This window comes from Pyrgilauda ruficollis, unplaced genomic scaffold (assembly GCF_017590135.1).
Source record: "Pyrgilauda ruficollis isolate IOZ18807 unplaced genomic scaffold, ASM1759013v1 scaffold85, whole genome shotgun sequence".
In the NCBI taxonomy this organism is placed as follows: domain Eukaryota; kingdom Metazoa; phylum Chordata; class Aves; order Passeriformes; family Passeridae; genus Pyrgilauda; species Pyrgilauda ruficollis.
Genome location: NW_024530488.1, coordinates 572,252 through 588,193, shown reverse-complemented (window position 1 = coordinate 588,193; position 15,942 = coordinate 572,252). Strand labels below are relative to the sequence as shown.

The window sequence follows — 15,942 nt, the reverse complement described above, 5'->3', positions numbered from 1 at the left end:
AGAAAGTGCATTCGTGTCTATAAGAATTGCAGCAGCAAAGCTTGGTCTTTTTTTCTACTTTGGTGTTCTCCCTGCTCCTTCTCCTCAGAGCATCTTTACCACAACATTTCTTGTCTCCTCAGACCTATCAACAGTATAGAAATGTCTGGAAAACTGCTGCTGCAGATGCTGCCTCAGCCCTGCCAGCACTGGCAATGCAAAGAGATCTTACTCGGGGGAAGCCGTGGCCGTGGCTGTCTCTGTTGGATATGCTGTGAACACAGAGAGTCTGACAGGCTCATTACAAGGAAAGGCTGAGAGGCAGATTGCTCCTTCCTGCTGGAATCAGACAGGAATTGAATTGAATCATATCTACAGCAGTGGTGGGAAGCTTTTGAAATTGTAAAGTCATAGAATGATTTAAATTGGAAGGGATCTTAAAGAGCATCTCATTCCAACCCCCCTGCTGTGAGCAGGGATATCTTTCCACTAGACCAAGTTGCTCAGAAGTGCATCCAACCTGAATTTGAACACTTCCAGCAGGGATAAGGTATCCACAGCTTCTCTGGCCAGGCTGTGCCAGTGACGTATCACACACATAGTGAAGAATTTCTTCATAATATTTAATCTAACCAGCCCCTCTTGCAGTTTAAAGCCATTGCCCCTTGTCCTGTTACTACATTCCCATGTACAAAGTCCCTCTCCAGCTCTCTTGTAGCTCCTTTAGGCACTGGAAGAGGCTCTAAGCTCTCTCCAGAGCCTTCTCCAGGCTGAACAGCCCCAGCTCTCTCAGCCTGTCTCCATAGCAGAGGTGTCCCAGCCCTCTGACCATCCTTATGTCCCTCCTCTGGACTCACTCCTAACAGACCCACACCTTCCTTATACTGTGAACTCTGGGGCTGGAGGCAGCTCTGCAGGTGGGGTCTCACCTGAGTGGGGCAGAGGGGCAGAATTCCCCCCTCCCCTGCTGCCCACGGTGCTTTGGATGCAGCCCAGGACAATTTTGGCTTTCTGGGCTGTCAGTGCACATGGCCAGCTCATATCCAGCCTCTCATCCACCAACACCCCTGAGTCCTTCTCCTCAGGGCTGCTCTCAATCCCCCAGCCTGTGCTTGTGCTTGGAATTGCCCTGACCCATGTGCAGGACCTTGCACTTGGCCTTGAGAACTTCTGTGCTCTTGTACACAGGCACAGCTGTAAAGAGTGTGCTGGCAATAAATCTTGCATTCAGGTGGCCAGGGGATGGTGTGGCCACGTGTAAATTGAGTTCACTCAACTCAGAGCCAATTGTGGATAAGCTGTTCAGCATTGATGTAATGCAATTACTTAAACACTGCTGTAGGGGACAGTTCATCTGAGAGCCTGGTGCTAATGACAGATGTGACTAAAATCCATCCACGTTATCAGCTGCCTTTTGTCAGTGACTTAAAGCCAGTGACATCAAACTGAGCTGGCAGCTTGCAGGACGTCAGCCTGCTCCAGCAGTTTCAACACCTTGGTAAAATTACATCAGCACCTTATGATGGTTTGTGCTACGCCTGTGATCCTGGCTGAGGCAAGCAGCCTGATTTCTCCCCCTCTTCTCCAGAAATAATGGTGATAGTTTTGAAATTGTCGTTGGAGATGTGTGTGCTGGTGGTTGGGAGGATGTGATGCACTGATTTGATTACAGCTAAAGGATTTTTTTGATCTTGTACAAACAAAATGTTACGCAGCTAGTGTAGAAATGACTAAATCTGGAAGCTGTTGACATAAATATAATGCTGAATAATGAAGATTCCTTACATTTCTCTGAGTGCTTTGTAGACAGGGCTTTTAGAAAACGTCCCTAATGATATCAGAGACAAGAGAATGATTTCTCTGCTATTTTTTTTAAATCGTCTTAGGAAGCATGATTATCCTCAATAAGTAGTATTGTCAAAACCACATGTAATCCTCAGGGAGCGTATTTTAAGGCATATGTATTTATTTAACTCAGAACATCTCAGAATACATTCAAAACAATGGCAATCTGAGGTTAAATGTGTATTAAGTCATCTTCTGGTGCAGGATCATTTCCTTCCTTTGCTGGATGCCCGCGTGCCTAATCTGTTCTTCATTTGAGTGACTCAAGCTTGAGCTTCCCTGGCTGCTGCTGGGGATTCTTCCTAGAACCTCTCTGCTCTTACTGGAAAACATTCTTGTTTGTCAAGCTGGAAATAATTTCCTGATCTCCTACAGATCCTCATTTTCTTGGCTCCCCTGCTAAGGCATCTCCCTTGATCGATTCTGTAATTTCTACAGCCTTTAAACACTTGCAGATAATACTAATATTGATTCCTGTAACAGTATTAATAACAAAGCTCTTTTCATCTTACATATATGAAGCTTCCCAGCAGTACTGCAAGCCATTAAAAGTATTAGTGGCTTTATTTCATGGAGGAATAATGTCACACAGAGGAAGATTGTAAATGAACTACATAGATTTCACTCCCCAAAGCTTCTTTCTTCTTACCTATTTGGGCTATAGTTTGTGGCTGCTATTTCCAATTAATAAATGTAGAATAATACTAAGAACAGCAAAAGGGGGAGGTGATTTGTGCAGAGTTTGAACATTGTATCAGGCAAAAAAATAGACATTAAAAAATACACAGTGTGAAAGTCATGGAGGCAAAAATGGAAGGCAAGGGAAGACAAATTCAAGGCTTTTAGTCATATTTTGATTAGGTCAGAATAACCCTGAAAAGCAAAACTTGTACCTAGGTTTTTTTCAGAAGGATTCACTGAAGTGTTGCTGGCCAGGAAATTGGACATAAAGTCTTGCTGTCTGTGAGGCTGAGCTGCAGCATTTCCCCAAGAGTTTTGAGTGCTCATCACTCAGAAAGTTGCACCTGCAGGTACTGCTGGAGGTGATGATGGAAAGGGACTCCTTAGAGCCTTCAGCCTGGGTGTCAGCAATAAGAGTGGCTGTGCCATGGGTCTGCAGCACTAATCACAGGGCCTTTATTGACCTGACGTGTTTAAAATTGTCCAGCATGCCCAACAGCCAGGATTTGCATTGAAAAGGAGAAAATGCGCGTTATTTTTTGGGTGTGGACAATACCTTTGTCCTCAGATTATACCCCATTCTGCTGGTTTTCCAGAAGAAAGTTGAACTTTCTTAAGAGGTTAACACTTGATAATTTCCATTTATGATGGAAAGTGGGGGAAGAGAGAGAGTGCCCTGCTTTTGGGTGTAGATCAGATGGCACAATCTTTAATATTGTTCTTCAGCTTTGTGCTGTTGGGAGTTACTTAAAAATCCCCATCTCAGCAGTGAGTTTCATGCTGAAATCCAGAGTCTTCTTCAGTGTCCATCACATCCTGTTCTCTGCCCCCCTGGGTGCTTTCAACCCTTATGCTTTAATGAATAATTCTCCTCAGTCCTTTTTCAGGTCACCAGTGTTACATGTGAAATAAGCCAGGAAAGGAAAGAACTTGCCTCAGCCCTACCAAATACCTCCTCCAAACTCAGTGCACTCCAGTTCATCACTGCTCTGGTTTTATGCTCCTTCAGTGAGATTTTGGTCTCTCTGGTGATTTTGTGCTCAAAGTGATCTGAATTAATTTTTTCAACCTTTCTGCAGAATCCTTTATCAAAAGCTTGCTGAAGACTAGGTATGCTAATGAAAAACACATTAAAAATGCATGGCACGTGGGACAAATAACTGCTTCAGCTGTAAAAATATATTAGATGTTTTCATTTGGAATATGCAGAATAGGGAAGTCTTTCTACCACATGCTTTTGATAAAGCTGTAAACCACTAAATGCAAATGGGCCATTGCAAATGATTAAAATGTAATGCTCCTAATGTTTCAGTAATTAAAAATGCATTCTGTGTTCTTAGCAGTGGAGTTATTACATGTCTTCCTGGCTTAAGTCAGTCAAAGGTCTTTGCTGCATTTCTCTGGCACATTCCTGAGCAGCAGTGCTTCAATACCCATTTCAATTTTGTGCAGACTGAATTAAACACTCAAAAGGTTGATATGTGGTTGCTAGAAAGTTTTATTAAGATTAATATTTTATTGAGCTTTGAGGAAATCCAAAGCCTCATATAAAAAGAAATTAAAGAAAAGCCTGATGATTTACTGCAGATTGTTAGTCTGTTTGTTTTTTTAAGTCTGAATAATCACGGGATACAGTTTGTTCTGCTCTTAAATTGGACTGCATCCAACAGTACATCCTGGGTACTGACTGGATAAATTCAGGTTGATAAATTCCCTGCTTTACTGCAGTTTCAACATCTGAAAAACAAGAGAAAGGTTCCTGATAATCTCCCTCACAAACACTGCTGGGCAGAACCTGCTGAGGGAGGACAAAAATGTGGTTTTCAGGTACCTCCCAGAGCCAACCAGCCAGCAGCAAACAGCACCTGGTATTACGACACCTCTGTTGGGAAAGACGAAACAGGAAAGCCTTGTAAATATGATTGCCTGGCAAAAGATTTTGAGAATATGGAAACTGTAAGCAAGATTGAAATGAAAGCAAGCTTTGAGATACCTTAGTTACTGAACAACTGGAAAACAATGGTATGGCTGGCTGAAGGTAATCCCCTTTGGATGGAACAATACCCTCTGCTTGCAGACAGGTCCAAGGGTCAGAGCAGACCCTTCTAGCTTGGCAGAAGGGGTCCAAAGAGTAGTTTTTAAAATGTAACACAGTATGGTAATGTAATGATTCTTGTAGTCTGTATGTAAATGCTATAGGATTTGTATCTTGTATTAGATTGGTTAGTGAGAATTAGAATATTCAGCACAGGAAAAGATTTATGGTATTGCAATGGGAACTTCACTCTCTTTTACTCTTCCTCGCTCTCTCATCCTGTTTACCACGCTCTTGCCTTCTTTCTCTTTACCACTCTCTTTACCTCTCTGTCCCTCTCTGGGGCCTGCTCCGAGCTGTGGCTGGCAGCTCCCAGCAGGGCCCCTGCACCCAGGCCCTTTGCAATAGGGCCCCAAAGTTCCAAAACCTGCCTGCAGAGATCTCTTGTCTCCGTCCATCCTGACTGTCCTATCCCCCGTCGCTCCTACACACCTCCTTTATTCCATGTCTGCCTGGTGGATCCTTTCAGACCCGCTTCTAACAAGCCCTGGACGCTTTCCTTCCTTGCTTTCAGACCCAGACACAGAGGTTTGCCTGCACACCCTGCGGCTGCTGCAGTCGGTGCTCCTGGAGCCGGAGGTGCTGGCCCGGGCGGGCGCCGAGGTGCGCGAGACGCTGCCCTTCCAGCGCATCGTCGCCCTGTCCCAGAGCCGCAATGCAGAGCTGCAGGCGCTCGCCAAAGAACTCCTCGAGGATCTTAAAATATTTGAGTACGAGGCGTAGAAGAGCTCTACGACACCAAATGCTTACGTCTTTACTATATTTTTATGCTGCAAGAGTTGTTGGAGATGGGCTTGACTGAAAAAAAAACCAACCTCTGCCTAAGTTCCTCTGACAAAATCCTTTTCGGGAATTCAAATTAATCCAAGTAAAATCCAAGTAATTCAACTTGGGAAAACCTGTTGGGTTTTAGATACCCAAATAAAACCTCGGGTGGTCTGGTAGAGATGGGACTGGCTTAATTTCTTTGAGCAGAATTTTATTGACAATGGGTTTCCAAAATGGTCTGTGGTTATGTTGTATATTTGTTGTGTAGACGGGGTAAAATTTTCTCAATCCTTGATAACAGTTCACTGCAGAGGTAAATAATCCTTTTGGTGCATCCTTAAGAATTACTGTACTGTAAGGAAGACTCTGTTGCCTTTCATAACTTTTCTGTGTCAGAATGCACCCCAAGTTCCAGTTTTATTGTTACTTCTCACCTCTCTCTTTCTATTGTAATAAAAGAAGACTGAAATTCTGTAGCATGTAACGGATTCTGCTTTCAAAATTTGTATTCAGATTCACTCTTAACTGCAAGTCAAGCTGATCTGTTGCTGCCAGGCATGCTAGAAATTGGGCTGTTGTTTTTAGAAAAGCCCTGAGAAGGGAAATAAATTGCTGTTGTCTGTGGTACCCAGTTGTGTGCTGAAGAGGCTAAAATGAGCTGCTGCTCTGTCGTGAGCAGCATCACATACCCTCACAACCCTGGGGCTTGTTGGAGCTTCTGAGAACAGCTTTCTTATCTCAGGGGTAAATGCAAACACTTGGTGCTAGATATTGGTAGAATTTACAATGTATTTAGAAAATAATAGCATTCATTTCTATGATGTCAGAAACAGAGCCAGTGTAGTGAGGCTATTCAAGGGAGCAGCAAATGAGAAGTGCAGGTGTGGTAGCACCTTTTCCCATACTAAAGTTATTGCAGCTTATCTGGCAACCCAGTGTGTTAACAGAATACAGTGTGGACTTGAAATTACAGAAAACATGAAGCAAACTTCATAGGATTTAAATATTATGATTGGCAGGCAGCTTTAGAGGGAGACCACGGTAAAATGTGTAAGTTAAGGTATAGGGCATCTCCCTTTAGGCTGGTTGCAGAATGATGGATGTTCAGAGTTAGAAATGTAATAAATCAGCTTGAAATTACTTGGCTCAGATGCTGCAGATGGCAACAGTCTGGTTTGGGGCTGTGAAATGAAGATTAAGATCTCACATACACGGGTGGATTGCACAGGGTTCTGCCGTGTCTGATTCAGCACTACACTGAACTTACCAAGTGCAGATTTGTGGAAGGCTTTAAATCTTCTGTAAAGTGTGCTTTCTTTGGATTTGTTTTCTTATCTTGCTATCCTAGTTAATCCTCCTAGAGTTTAATCCTAAAGGGATCAAAATGATAATTGGTAGTTTTCTGGAACATCAACTCATGAAAGTGTTCGATTTTAAGAAACACTGAAGGGCATCATCCTTTGCATTGAATTATCTGCTCACAAAGGTCTTTCATCAAACTTTGGAAGCCAGTAAATAACAGGAAAAAAAAAAAAAAAAAGTAGTTCTGTGAGCAGAACAGCTGATGGAGCCTTAGCCCTATGGATTTAAGATATTTCTTGAAAATTTCCCTGCCCTTCCCAACCTGAAACCAAGACCTTCCGAGGGTCAGTGTGGTGTGCACAAGCTGGGGGTGACACAAGTGCTCATGACTAGGTCAGTAAACTGTGGTGATGGGCCAAATTCAACCTTATGAGAGGGACTGGCAGTGCATCTGCACCTCATTTCCATGTGAAATCAGGAAACAAAGCAGTCAGGACTGTTCATCTTCATTGTGTGTCCACTGGCATGGTCAGCCATGCTCAAAGTGGTGATTTGAGATACAGTTTTCCCCAGCAAGCTGCTCAGATCTGATGATAAGTTCTTTCAGTGTTTCCCAGATGACTTTATTTTCAGGTATAGCTTGCCAGGACTGTTTATTCAGAGCCAAATCATCAGTGACCCACCAACCTCGAGAAAGATTTTTTTCTGTACAAAGTGTTTCATTATGCAAGACTGAAAAATAGGAAAAAGTCACCTCATCTGTGAGATACAGTGTATATTTAAAATTACTAGAGGGGAAAAGTATCAGAAACATCAGAGAAGAAACTGTGTCAAGCAGTTTTCTAGGAAAGTCTTTTCCCTAAGCTTACTTTTTCTAGGTGTTCACAATTAATTGAGTTTATGGGAAAGGAAAAGCATTTAAGGGAAACTTACCACAGGGAAGCAAATTCATAATACTTTTTTGATTGGGAAAAAAGTGTGACTGGAGTCAAATGATGCTGAAACAAGGTGAGTGGATAAAAGCCAGGGATAAGCCTGACCCTTAAACATTCCAGAGTATTTGAAATGTTCAAGATGTCTCATATGTTTTAGTGAAATGAAATGGACATTCATAGTTGCAGATTGCATGATGAGCTGTTAGATCATTCTGCTGTTTTTCAGGTTCCTTCCCTCCCTAATTCCCCATTTGATGGAGCCAGGGACCAGCCCCTCCTGCTCCTCCTCAGGACTAGGGCTGTGTACAATTAATTGAACCTAGTCTCTGTGCAGTGAGGCCTGCATGCTCTTGGACGTGTCATAGTGGGATTCTCCCAGACCTTGGCATCTGTCGTAAACTATTGATCTGTTCTCCCCCACCAGCAGCATCAAAGCCTTCTTTGCTGTTCCTTTTTCCATCCTAAAATAGGAGGGGATCTCATGCCATTGGCCATGGAGGAAGCTGCAGTGATTTGATGAGATGAGATGGCAACTATTTAGATGGCTTAAATTAGGTGAGGTGAATCCTACCCTTTGGTGTCTATTTTGCAATAACAGATAAGAGCAAGTTTTCAGATTGCCCTACTGTTTGCAGACAGCATTTTATAATCGTGTGTGTTGGTAAACTCGAGAGATCCCTGTTGGAAGAGAAGAGTGTCTGAAGGCCTAATTTATCTTCGTGTGGTTAGTGCTAGAAATTAGGCCATTAAGTGACTGTGGATCTCCTTTGAGTCTCCCCTTCTCCTGAAAGACATCTTTTTTTGTCAGGTTATGAATAAAATAAAGTCTTTGAATAACAGAGACTCTGAAAACTCAGAGTGTGCCAAAGCTTTATGTATGAAGTTGAACAACGGGTGGCACACAGGACTTGGTGTGACACAAGGGGCTGCTGCAATTAAAGACTGGTCAACAGATGCATTGTAAATCTCAGCTTTTATTTTGCTTCAGATGTGCTTAATTCTGAAACTCAGGACCATTAGGAAGCTTTATTGCTTTAAAATCAAGAGTTCAGCCTGTACTGTAAAAAACACTGGCTTTGGAGTGTTGCTTTTTTGGATCCTTTTGAAAAGTTGGAATTCTTCTGTGTAGTAATTTATTAACTGAAGTACCTAATTGATTAACTGCATTACTTGATTAACTGGATTGCTAACTTACAGGAGTAAAGGGGGTTCACACACTCAAAGCACGAGTTTCAGTAGCTGTGTTCAAAGTCCAGAGTTAGTCCAGCTTTGCCATTTCCTCTGTTGCACAACCTCAGAGTTCCAGTGGAGGAGAAAACGTGACTTTGGTGCTGCTTTGAGATTATCAGTTCCTCCAGACTTAAACCCATATAACCGAAGCTAAAATTTGACTCAGGCTAAGCTGTCCAAAAGATGAAAAAAACTGTTTTAACAACTTGTAGAAGAAAGTTCACAGTATCAGCTGCACAATTAAAAGTGAACTTGGCTCCTTTCAGTCTGTATACACTGTACAGAGCCCTGGAATGACGCCTGTTTGCTGATGCTCCAGGGAGATACTGGGAGATACAGGGAGATACTCTTCATAGTTGATGCTGCTGGTAAATTAGATGCAAAGGAAAAATAAATGAGGATCCCCTAAACTTCCTGCAACTGGAGAAGCTTAGCTGTGTAATGTACTGCCCCACCAGTTCTTTGCACGGTATCTCAGGCTGGACCATGATCTGGCAGACCTCAGTAGAAGAAAGCAAGCTGGTGGCTCTGTACCCTGTGCTGAGGGACAGGCATGGCAGCAAGAGGGGCCTGGCATCTTCTGAAGGGCACTGTGAGAGCTTGGGGGGGAACAGCAACCAGCTGTCCTGAGGGGAGCTGGTGTTTGGTTACATGAGGACACTGGCCCATTCCCAGCACTCATGAGAGAGGCAGTGAACTGGAGTTCAAGGCACATCATCCTGTTGTGGCTGCTTAAGAGAGGGAAATAAGTCCCTTTTAAGGAAGAATTGGAGGAAGAATGGGATATGTGACAATTTGGTCTCGTGGCCACAAGTGAACTTCCAGATGATTCAATTTCAGCTGGTTGCACCAGTCATTTCACTGCTCCTTTGAGTTATCATTTGCACTTGCGATATGTGCTGATTAGCACAAATTGGCTTTCAGAATTGATAAGATTTTACAAGTCTTGCAAATATTGTATGATTCATCTCCTCTACCGCCTCCAGTCCTGTGAGGACGCTGGAGGTGAGGAGAAAGGAGTTTTCCTGGGGAATAAGGAACCTCTTCTTTGCTCTGTTATCCCTGCCCAGTGCTCGTACTACAAGTTATGAGCTATGCAAAGCATGGCTGCCCCTTCATTTCTCTTCACAGCATTTAATTTGCAGCTGCATCTGGCCGTGTCTGTGTTGTTTGTAATTTTCTGGTTTCTATGCAGGAACTTTTGCAACTGCTGGTTGCTGCTTGAATATGTGAGCTCCAAGTTGAAGCTGATAAAAAGTCATTAGAGAGCTCTGGAGGTCATAGAGATTTAAACTTCTCTGATGCTTTACGATGACCTTTACAACATATAACTTGCTCAGTCGGAAGCCTTGAAAAGACTTTGACCAAATTGTAGTTGCATATGTCATTTATGGGAACTATAATTTTTACTGTGGGCGTGACTGCAGTGAAAGCACTTCAAATGCCAGGTCCTTCCAAATGCACGTGTCTGTCTGTGCTGCTGGGCTGCAGGTGGGAGAGGCAGCAGCCAGGGAGGGCAAGGCTGGCATGGGCTGGGGATGGGAAGGGATTGTGTGACCAGGGGTGGATGGAGAAGGTCAGCTCTGAGTGAGCTGCCTACGTGGCTTTTGTGCCACCTGAGTCTTGCTTTGAAGTTGTGTGAAAAATTTGAACTTTGAGTCTTGCTTTGAGGCAGGGGATTGGGTTGGGTGTTAGGAGAGCAGGTGAGCTGCTTGAAGCTCTCTGCAGAGATAAATCCCTCCTTGCTTCTGTATCACCACCAGGGGTCAAATAAAGTGCAGCAGTCACCCTGCTGCAAAACAGAAAATGGAGAATGTAGGGAAAAAAAGCCCAGTTCTTGGATCTGCACACCTTCCTCCTGAGCAGGATCTGTGGTGTCCAGAATCAGTTTCATAGAATCCCAAATGGCTTGGGTTGGAAGGGACCTTAAAGATAATGTCATTCCAACCCCTTGCCATGGGCAGGGAAACCTCCCACTAGAACAGGATGCTCAAGGTCTCATTCAGCCTGATCTTGAGCACTCCCAGGAGTGGGGCTTCCCCAGAATCACAGTAAAGAATTTCTTCCTAATACCTAACCTAAATTTCCTCTCTTTCAATTTTTGCCCATTCCCTCTTGTCCTATCACTACAGATTCTGACAAAGAGTCCCTCTCCAGCTTCTCCCTTGTCAGACTGGGCCCTGCTGCCTGAGAGTGGGCTGGGAGTCATTGCTAAGGGGAGTGAAGTCTCTGAGGCTGCTGGAGCAGGGCTGGAGGCTGGGGCAGGCATGCCCAGGGTTTCAGCAGTGCTCAGGCTCTTCTCCCAGCAGTGGGGCAGCATGTTTGTGCTCAGGCTGGGGGCACTGGGATACACAGTCCTGAGTGAGTGTCCTGAGCTGCCTGACTTTGGAGAGGGGACCGAAAGCACCAGGGGGAAATGGTGCTGGCATTTTGTGGGATGCCTTTTCCAAGGAATAAACCTGGGCAAAGGACAGGGTGACCAACCTGAAGGGCAGCCAGCCACTGAAAACCCAAGCACAGGCTCTCCTGCTGGCCTCCCCATGTGTCCCCTGGCAGCCCTTGCTGACCCTGGAGGTGTGTGGGTCACAGGGAAAACGGGACTTCTGTGGGATCTGCAACACATCATGGACCCACAATGAGGGTGGGCAGGTGGTTACCTCTGCTCCACACATGCAGACCCTCCACAGGGCTTGCAAGCTCCCCAGCAGGCGCACACAGAAACACACATGCTCTCATCACTGTGTTCTGCACTCCCCAGCCTGGCAGGGTGCAGCTGCATTTTGGAAAATGCAGTGGGTGCATCATCCCGTGGCTGACACAAAGGGACCCAGAGCTCTGCATGCACTCAGAAACTGTTCAGCAGCAAGCAGCTACCGATAGCGACTGCTCTTCCCAAACATCCTCTCTCCCCTTCATATTGCAGCAACTGTTTTTTCCTAGGGGTTTTCACGAGCATCATCCCTGCCCTGGTGCAGCAGGAGCGTGATCTCTTGGAGACAAGAGCGGCTGAGTGCGGTGAGTCACCCACATTCCAGTAAGGAAGCCCCTCCAGGAAGCCTCTCCAGCAGTGATCCTGTGCAGCCCTGCTCAGCTCTAACAATGCTGACAGAGTGTAACACTGCCCCGGAAACCTGCCCAGATTGCTTGTCAGGCACAGCCAGAGCCTCCAGTGCCCAGGCAGCTCAGCCAGCAGCAGACACATCCTGGGAAAGGACGCCAAGGGAAAGGAGGTGCCCTCTTGGCTGTAAATGGCAAGGGACCAAACGGTGCTGGAGTCATTTCATGAGCACTGATGGCAATCTGGAGCACAGTCAGAAAAAAAGGGATGGCCTCTGGGGATCCTGAAGTCAGCTGAAAAGTTGAGCTGCTAAAAACAATAGTGCTGCTGTCAGTGGCTGAGGGAGAGGGGAGGTTTCAAGGGCAGATTACAAGCATGAGAGCACAGCGACAGCGATGCGGGAGCTGCCACGGAGCCTCTGACGGAAAGCGTTGGTATCCCACAAGCTTTTGTCCCCGGAATGATACACATTTCTCAGGACTGAGAGAGGGAGAGAGTGCATTTGCCATTAATTTTTAATTATAATGGAGTGTTCTGTAGTGATAGGGAGCTTCTGCTGTACAGGCTGTCTGCGTCAGGGGTTGACCCACTGGCAACCTTCTCAGTGATAAAGCTGTCACAAGAGGAGAACAGAGGGAAGGACAGGAAAGAGGAAAGTGCTACTAAGGCACTGCTATAATGCCACCAAAAAAAAAAAAAAAAAAGGGAAACATTACTACACGAAATAAGCATTTCCTCTGAAGTGCCCCGCTGCTATTAAATTTCAGATTCTTAGACCTGCATTCCAGTTTCTGTGGGCACAAGAAGATTGTACAGCTTGTGCTCTACTGGTGGCCCGGAGATGTTGGCTCCATGGCTCCTGCTGGGGCAGGAGATGCAGCCCTGGGGTCTGAGATAAACTGCTGGGCTTATCTTGGGCTTGGGGGATTCAGTTGGATTCAGTTCCCTGTGCAGTCACAGACCTCCTGTGTACACAGGTAAACCACACGGAGCAAATTTGCTGAGGGGCTGAGCTTCTGTTTGAGCATTCCTGATTTCAGAGGGAGTGTTCTGGAGTGTTCAGTCCTCCAAATCAGTTTTCTGCTTTGGTTCTCTTTTCATTTCCCCTCCTTTCTGCCTTGGCCTGATCACTTTTACCTGGATTGCAAAAGTCTTTGGGGTAAGTAAGTGAAGTGTCTGGCAGGCACAAGGAGAATGATGCTGCAGTCCAAGTAATGAGTGGCTGAGGGAGGGAGAAGAGGGGGCCTGAGGTGTTGAGGATACCCTGTCCTGCTCCCAGCCAGTTGTGTAGCTGTGACATGGCTTCTGCTGTCCTGATGGTCCTCCTGTGGCAATCAGTGATATCAGAGACCCCTGCAAGCTGCTAAAATAACCCATCTTAAGTCCTATAAGTCCTTTCCAGCCCAGGAGATGTTGCTCCTGCCAGGTTACCAAGAACCCTGAGGAAAAAGAGGCCCTGGGCTTTCAGCTCCTGCCTATCTGCAGCCCAGCTTGCTCGCAGAAGTCTCAAATTGTGTGAGTGAAACTCTCTTCAGCTCATGCTATGAAAGCCTAATGTGGAAGGAGCCAAAAGGAGCAGCCCCTCTATTGCCCAGAGTGCTCCTGCTCTCACCACCATAAATTAGGGGAAGGAGAATTTCTCCTCTGCCTTTCAGAAGGGAGACTGCTAAGATCCTAAATAAGGATCCAAAGATCCTAAATTAAATGCTAAAATCCTAAATGAGAACGGAACAATCCCTCCTGGAGATCTGAGGGAAGACAAAAGGACAAAGGGCATTCTGGAACTAAGAGGAGAGGAAAAAAGAAGCTTGCTTCCAAGGACTCAGCCCTTAAGCACAGTGACGTAGAAAGAAGGAGATTCTGTTTACGGAGGAAGTGAGAAAGGAAATGAGGGTGGGGGAGGGATAAGCAGTCAGCCAAGGAAAGCTTGTCCTTGGGGACAGAGCAGAGAGGTAGGCTTGTTCCCTGGGGAGCTCTCCCTGGAGCAGAACCTCGGTGGGTGGCTGCACTGCCTGTGGGCCAGGCTTTGAGGAGACCTCTGTGGGCTGAGCTCTCCTTCCTGCTGCAGCACAGCAGAGCTGGCTCCCTGCCCTCCCCTGGGGGGATCCTGCCTGGATGCTTTTGGAATGCTGAATCTGTTCATTCTTGAAGAACACAACTTCCCTGGAACATAAAAAATATAGTTAAGGAGCAGGCAACCTAAGATTTGGAGTGTGTCTTAGGAACTGGAAAATGTCCCATGTGTTTGTTTCTGATGCTAGTGGGAGCCTGGAGAAGCTGCTTGGGTCTGCAGCATTGTTCTGCCTGTGGATCAGCACCTCCCAGGCCTTCACCAGGCACAGCCTGTGGTAGTGCTGCTCCTACACCTCATCCCCCAGTCAGGTCTCAAAACATTCTTTCCTTTCACAAGGAGCAACCTCCCCATCCTGCTGAGCCACTGGTGCCTTTGGCCGGTGTGTCTGGTCAGCTGGCAGCAGGGAAGCTGCAGTGATGCCACCCCTGAGGGGCTGCAAAGCCTGTCTTCACCAACCAGGCTGGTATTTCAGCTTCTCTGCACCAGCAGTGAGCACGGATTGCAGCAGGGGAAGAAGAAGGGAAAACAGCAGCAATAGTGCCCACAAAACAGCAGCAATAGATATAATATATCTATTACTATATATGATATAATATATAATAGTGCTGCCTAGAGTTACCTGGCCTGTCTCGGGCAATAGGGGCAGGGCACCAGGAGCTGCCCAGCTGTGGCAGGGTGCCTTCTGTCTGTCCCATGGCCACAGCCTGCAGAGGGGAAGGCAGACAGACAGGTGAGTGCTGGGAGCTTCTCTTTATCCAGACCCTCTCCCAAGGGCTCTCTGTGGTTCCCTTCCTTTCTCTGCCCTACAGGGGATGCTTTGTTTTTTTTTTTTACCTTAAAAATCTTGCTGTCCTTGAATTCAGAATAGTAGCCAAGGCCAAGGATACAACAACAGGGGCAGGGAAGGTCTCTTCCTGATTGCTGTCTGATGATGGGAATATTTTTGCATTTCTTGCCCTTTTTACTCTTTTCCATAAAGACAAGCTTCTTCCTCTGTTCTGCTCTCTTTCCTCCCATGGCCATAAGCACTAGAAGAGGTGGATGAGTCTTTGCAGTGGAAAAGGCTGAGAAGTGCTGTGTTGGCTCTGGTCAGCAGCACCTGATGCTGGTGTGATTTGGAGTTGTGTGATGGGCTTGCAGAAAGCGCCTTCAGCATCATGTCCTGCCAGCTATCAACTGCAGGGCTTCAGGAGCCTGTGCCACAGGGGGCCAGGACAACATCAACCTTGAAATGCTACACGAGTAGCCCCTCATATGTCCTGTTTAACAGAATTTCTGCCCAAAGCCAGAACCAACCTGCAGCTGAGCAGCAGGGGAGCTGTGTGCAGGCAGCTGGCTGGGTTTGGGGGTGACTCAGCTTGCTGAGCATGTGTGCCCTCAGATCTGGTCACTTCCCGCCTCCTGCTTGATTTCTCTATCTTACAAAAATATTTGAAGAACTAACTGAAAGTATGTGCTCAACAGCATGACACAGGGTATGGGTTTCTGTAGACAAGCCAGGTAATTCTCTTGAGAAAACCAAGAATGGAATGTTTGGGGAAAAAAAGTTGGATTAGGTTTTACTCTTTCTCTTTTTTCTCATTTGCGGTGTAAGACTCACGATACAGAGCAAAGCCAACAGCACAAAAGGACAGAAGTGGGACTTTGCCAACAGAGAACTGAAGCAAAATGTAACCTCAGCACTGATGAATGTCATTTTCCAGATGAGAAGCACTGAAAGGCATTCCCAAGCCATTACAAACACTCTGCTCCTCACCTATCACTTAGGCAGAGCCAACCCCTGTGCGAGCACTGCAGAGCAAATCTCTGCCAGTGTTGCTGCTGTACCACGGGTTCTGCATTTGCCTGTGCACCCTGGAGTGTATCTCTTGGCTCCTGGGGCTGGGATGCTCTGGAGTTCACTCCCAGGCAGTTAAAAGGAAACTTGCCTGTCCTTCCAGGAAAGTCTCGGGGAAAGCAGTGGGAGGTTTTGAAA

General features: G+C 46.0%; 1 protein-coding gene across 4 annotated transcripts in view; it reads left to right on the top strand.

The window, feature by feature from the left end:
- Positions 1-5,836, top strand: part of LOC121364568 (heat shock transcription factor 2 binding protein) — a 31,973-nt gene extending 26,137 nt beyond the window's left edge. For all 4 annotated transcript variants that reach the window (XM_041487952.1, XM_041487949.1, XM_041487951.1 and 1 more), the window contains one exon: positions 5,115-5,836. In XM_041487952.1, coding sequence (XP_041343886.1) covers positions 5,115-5,323 — 209 coding nt within the window. In that variant the 3' untranslated portion in view covers positions 5,324-5,836. The remainder of the gene's footprint in view (positions 1-5,114) is intronic.
- Positions 5,837-15,942: the final 10,106 nt, after the last annotated feature.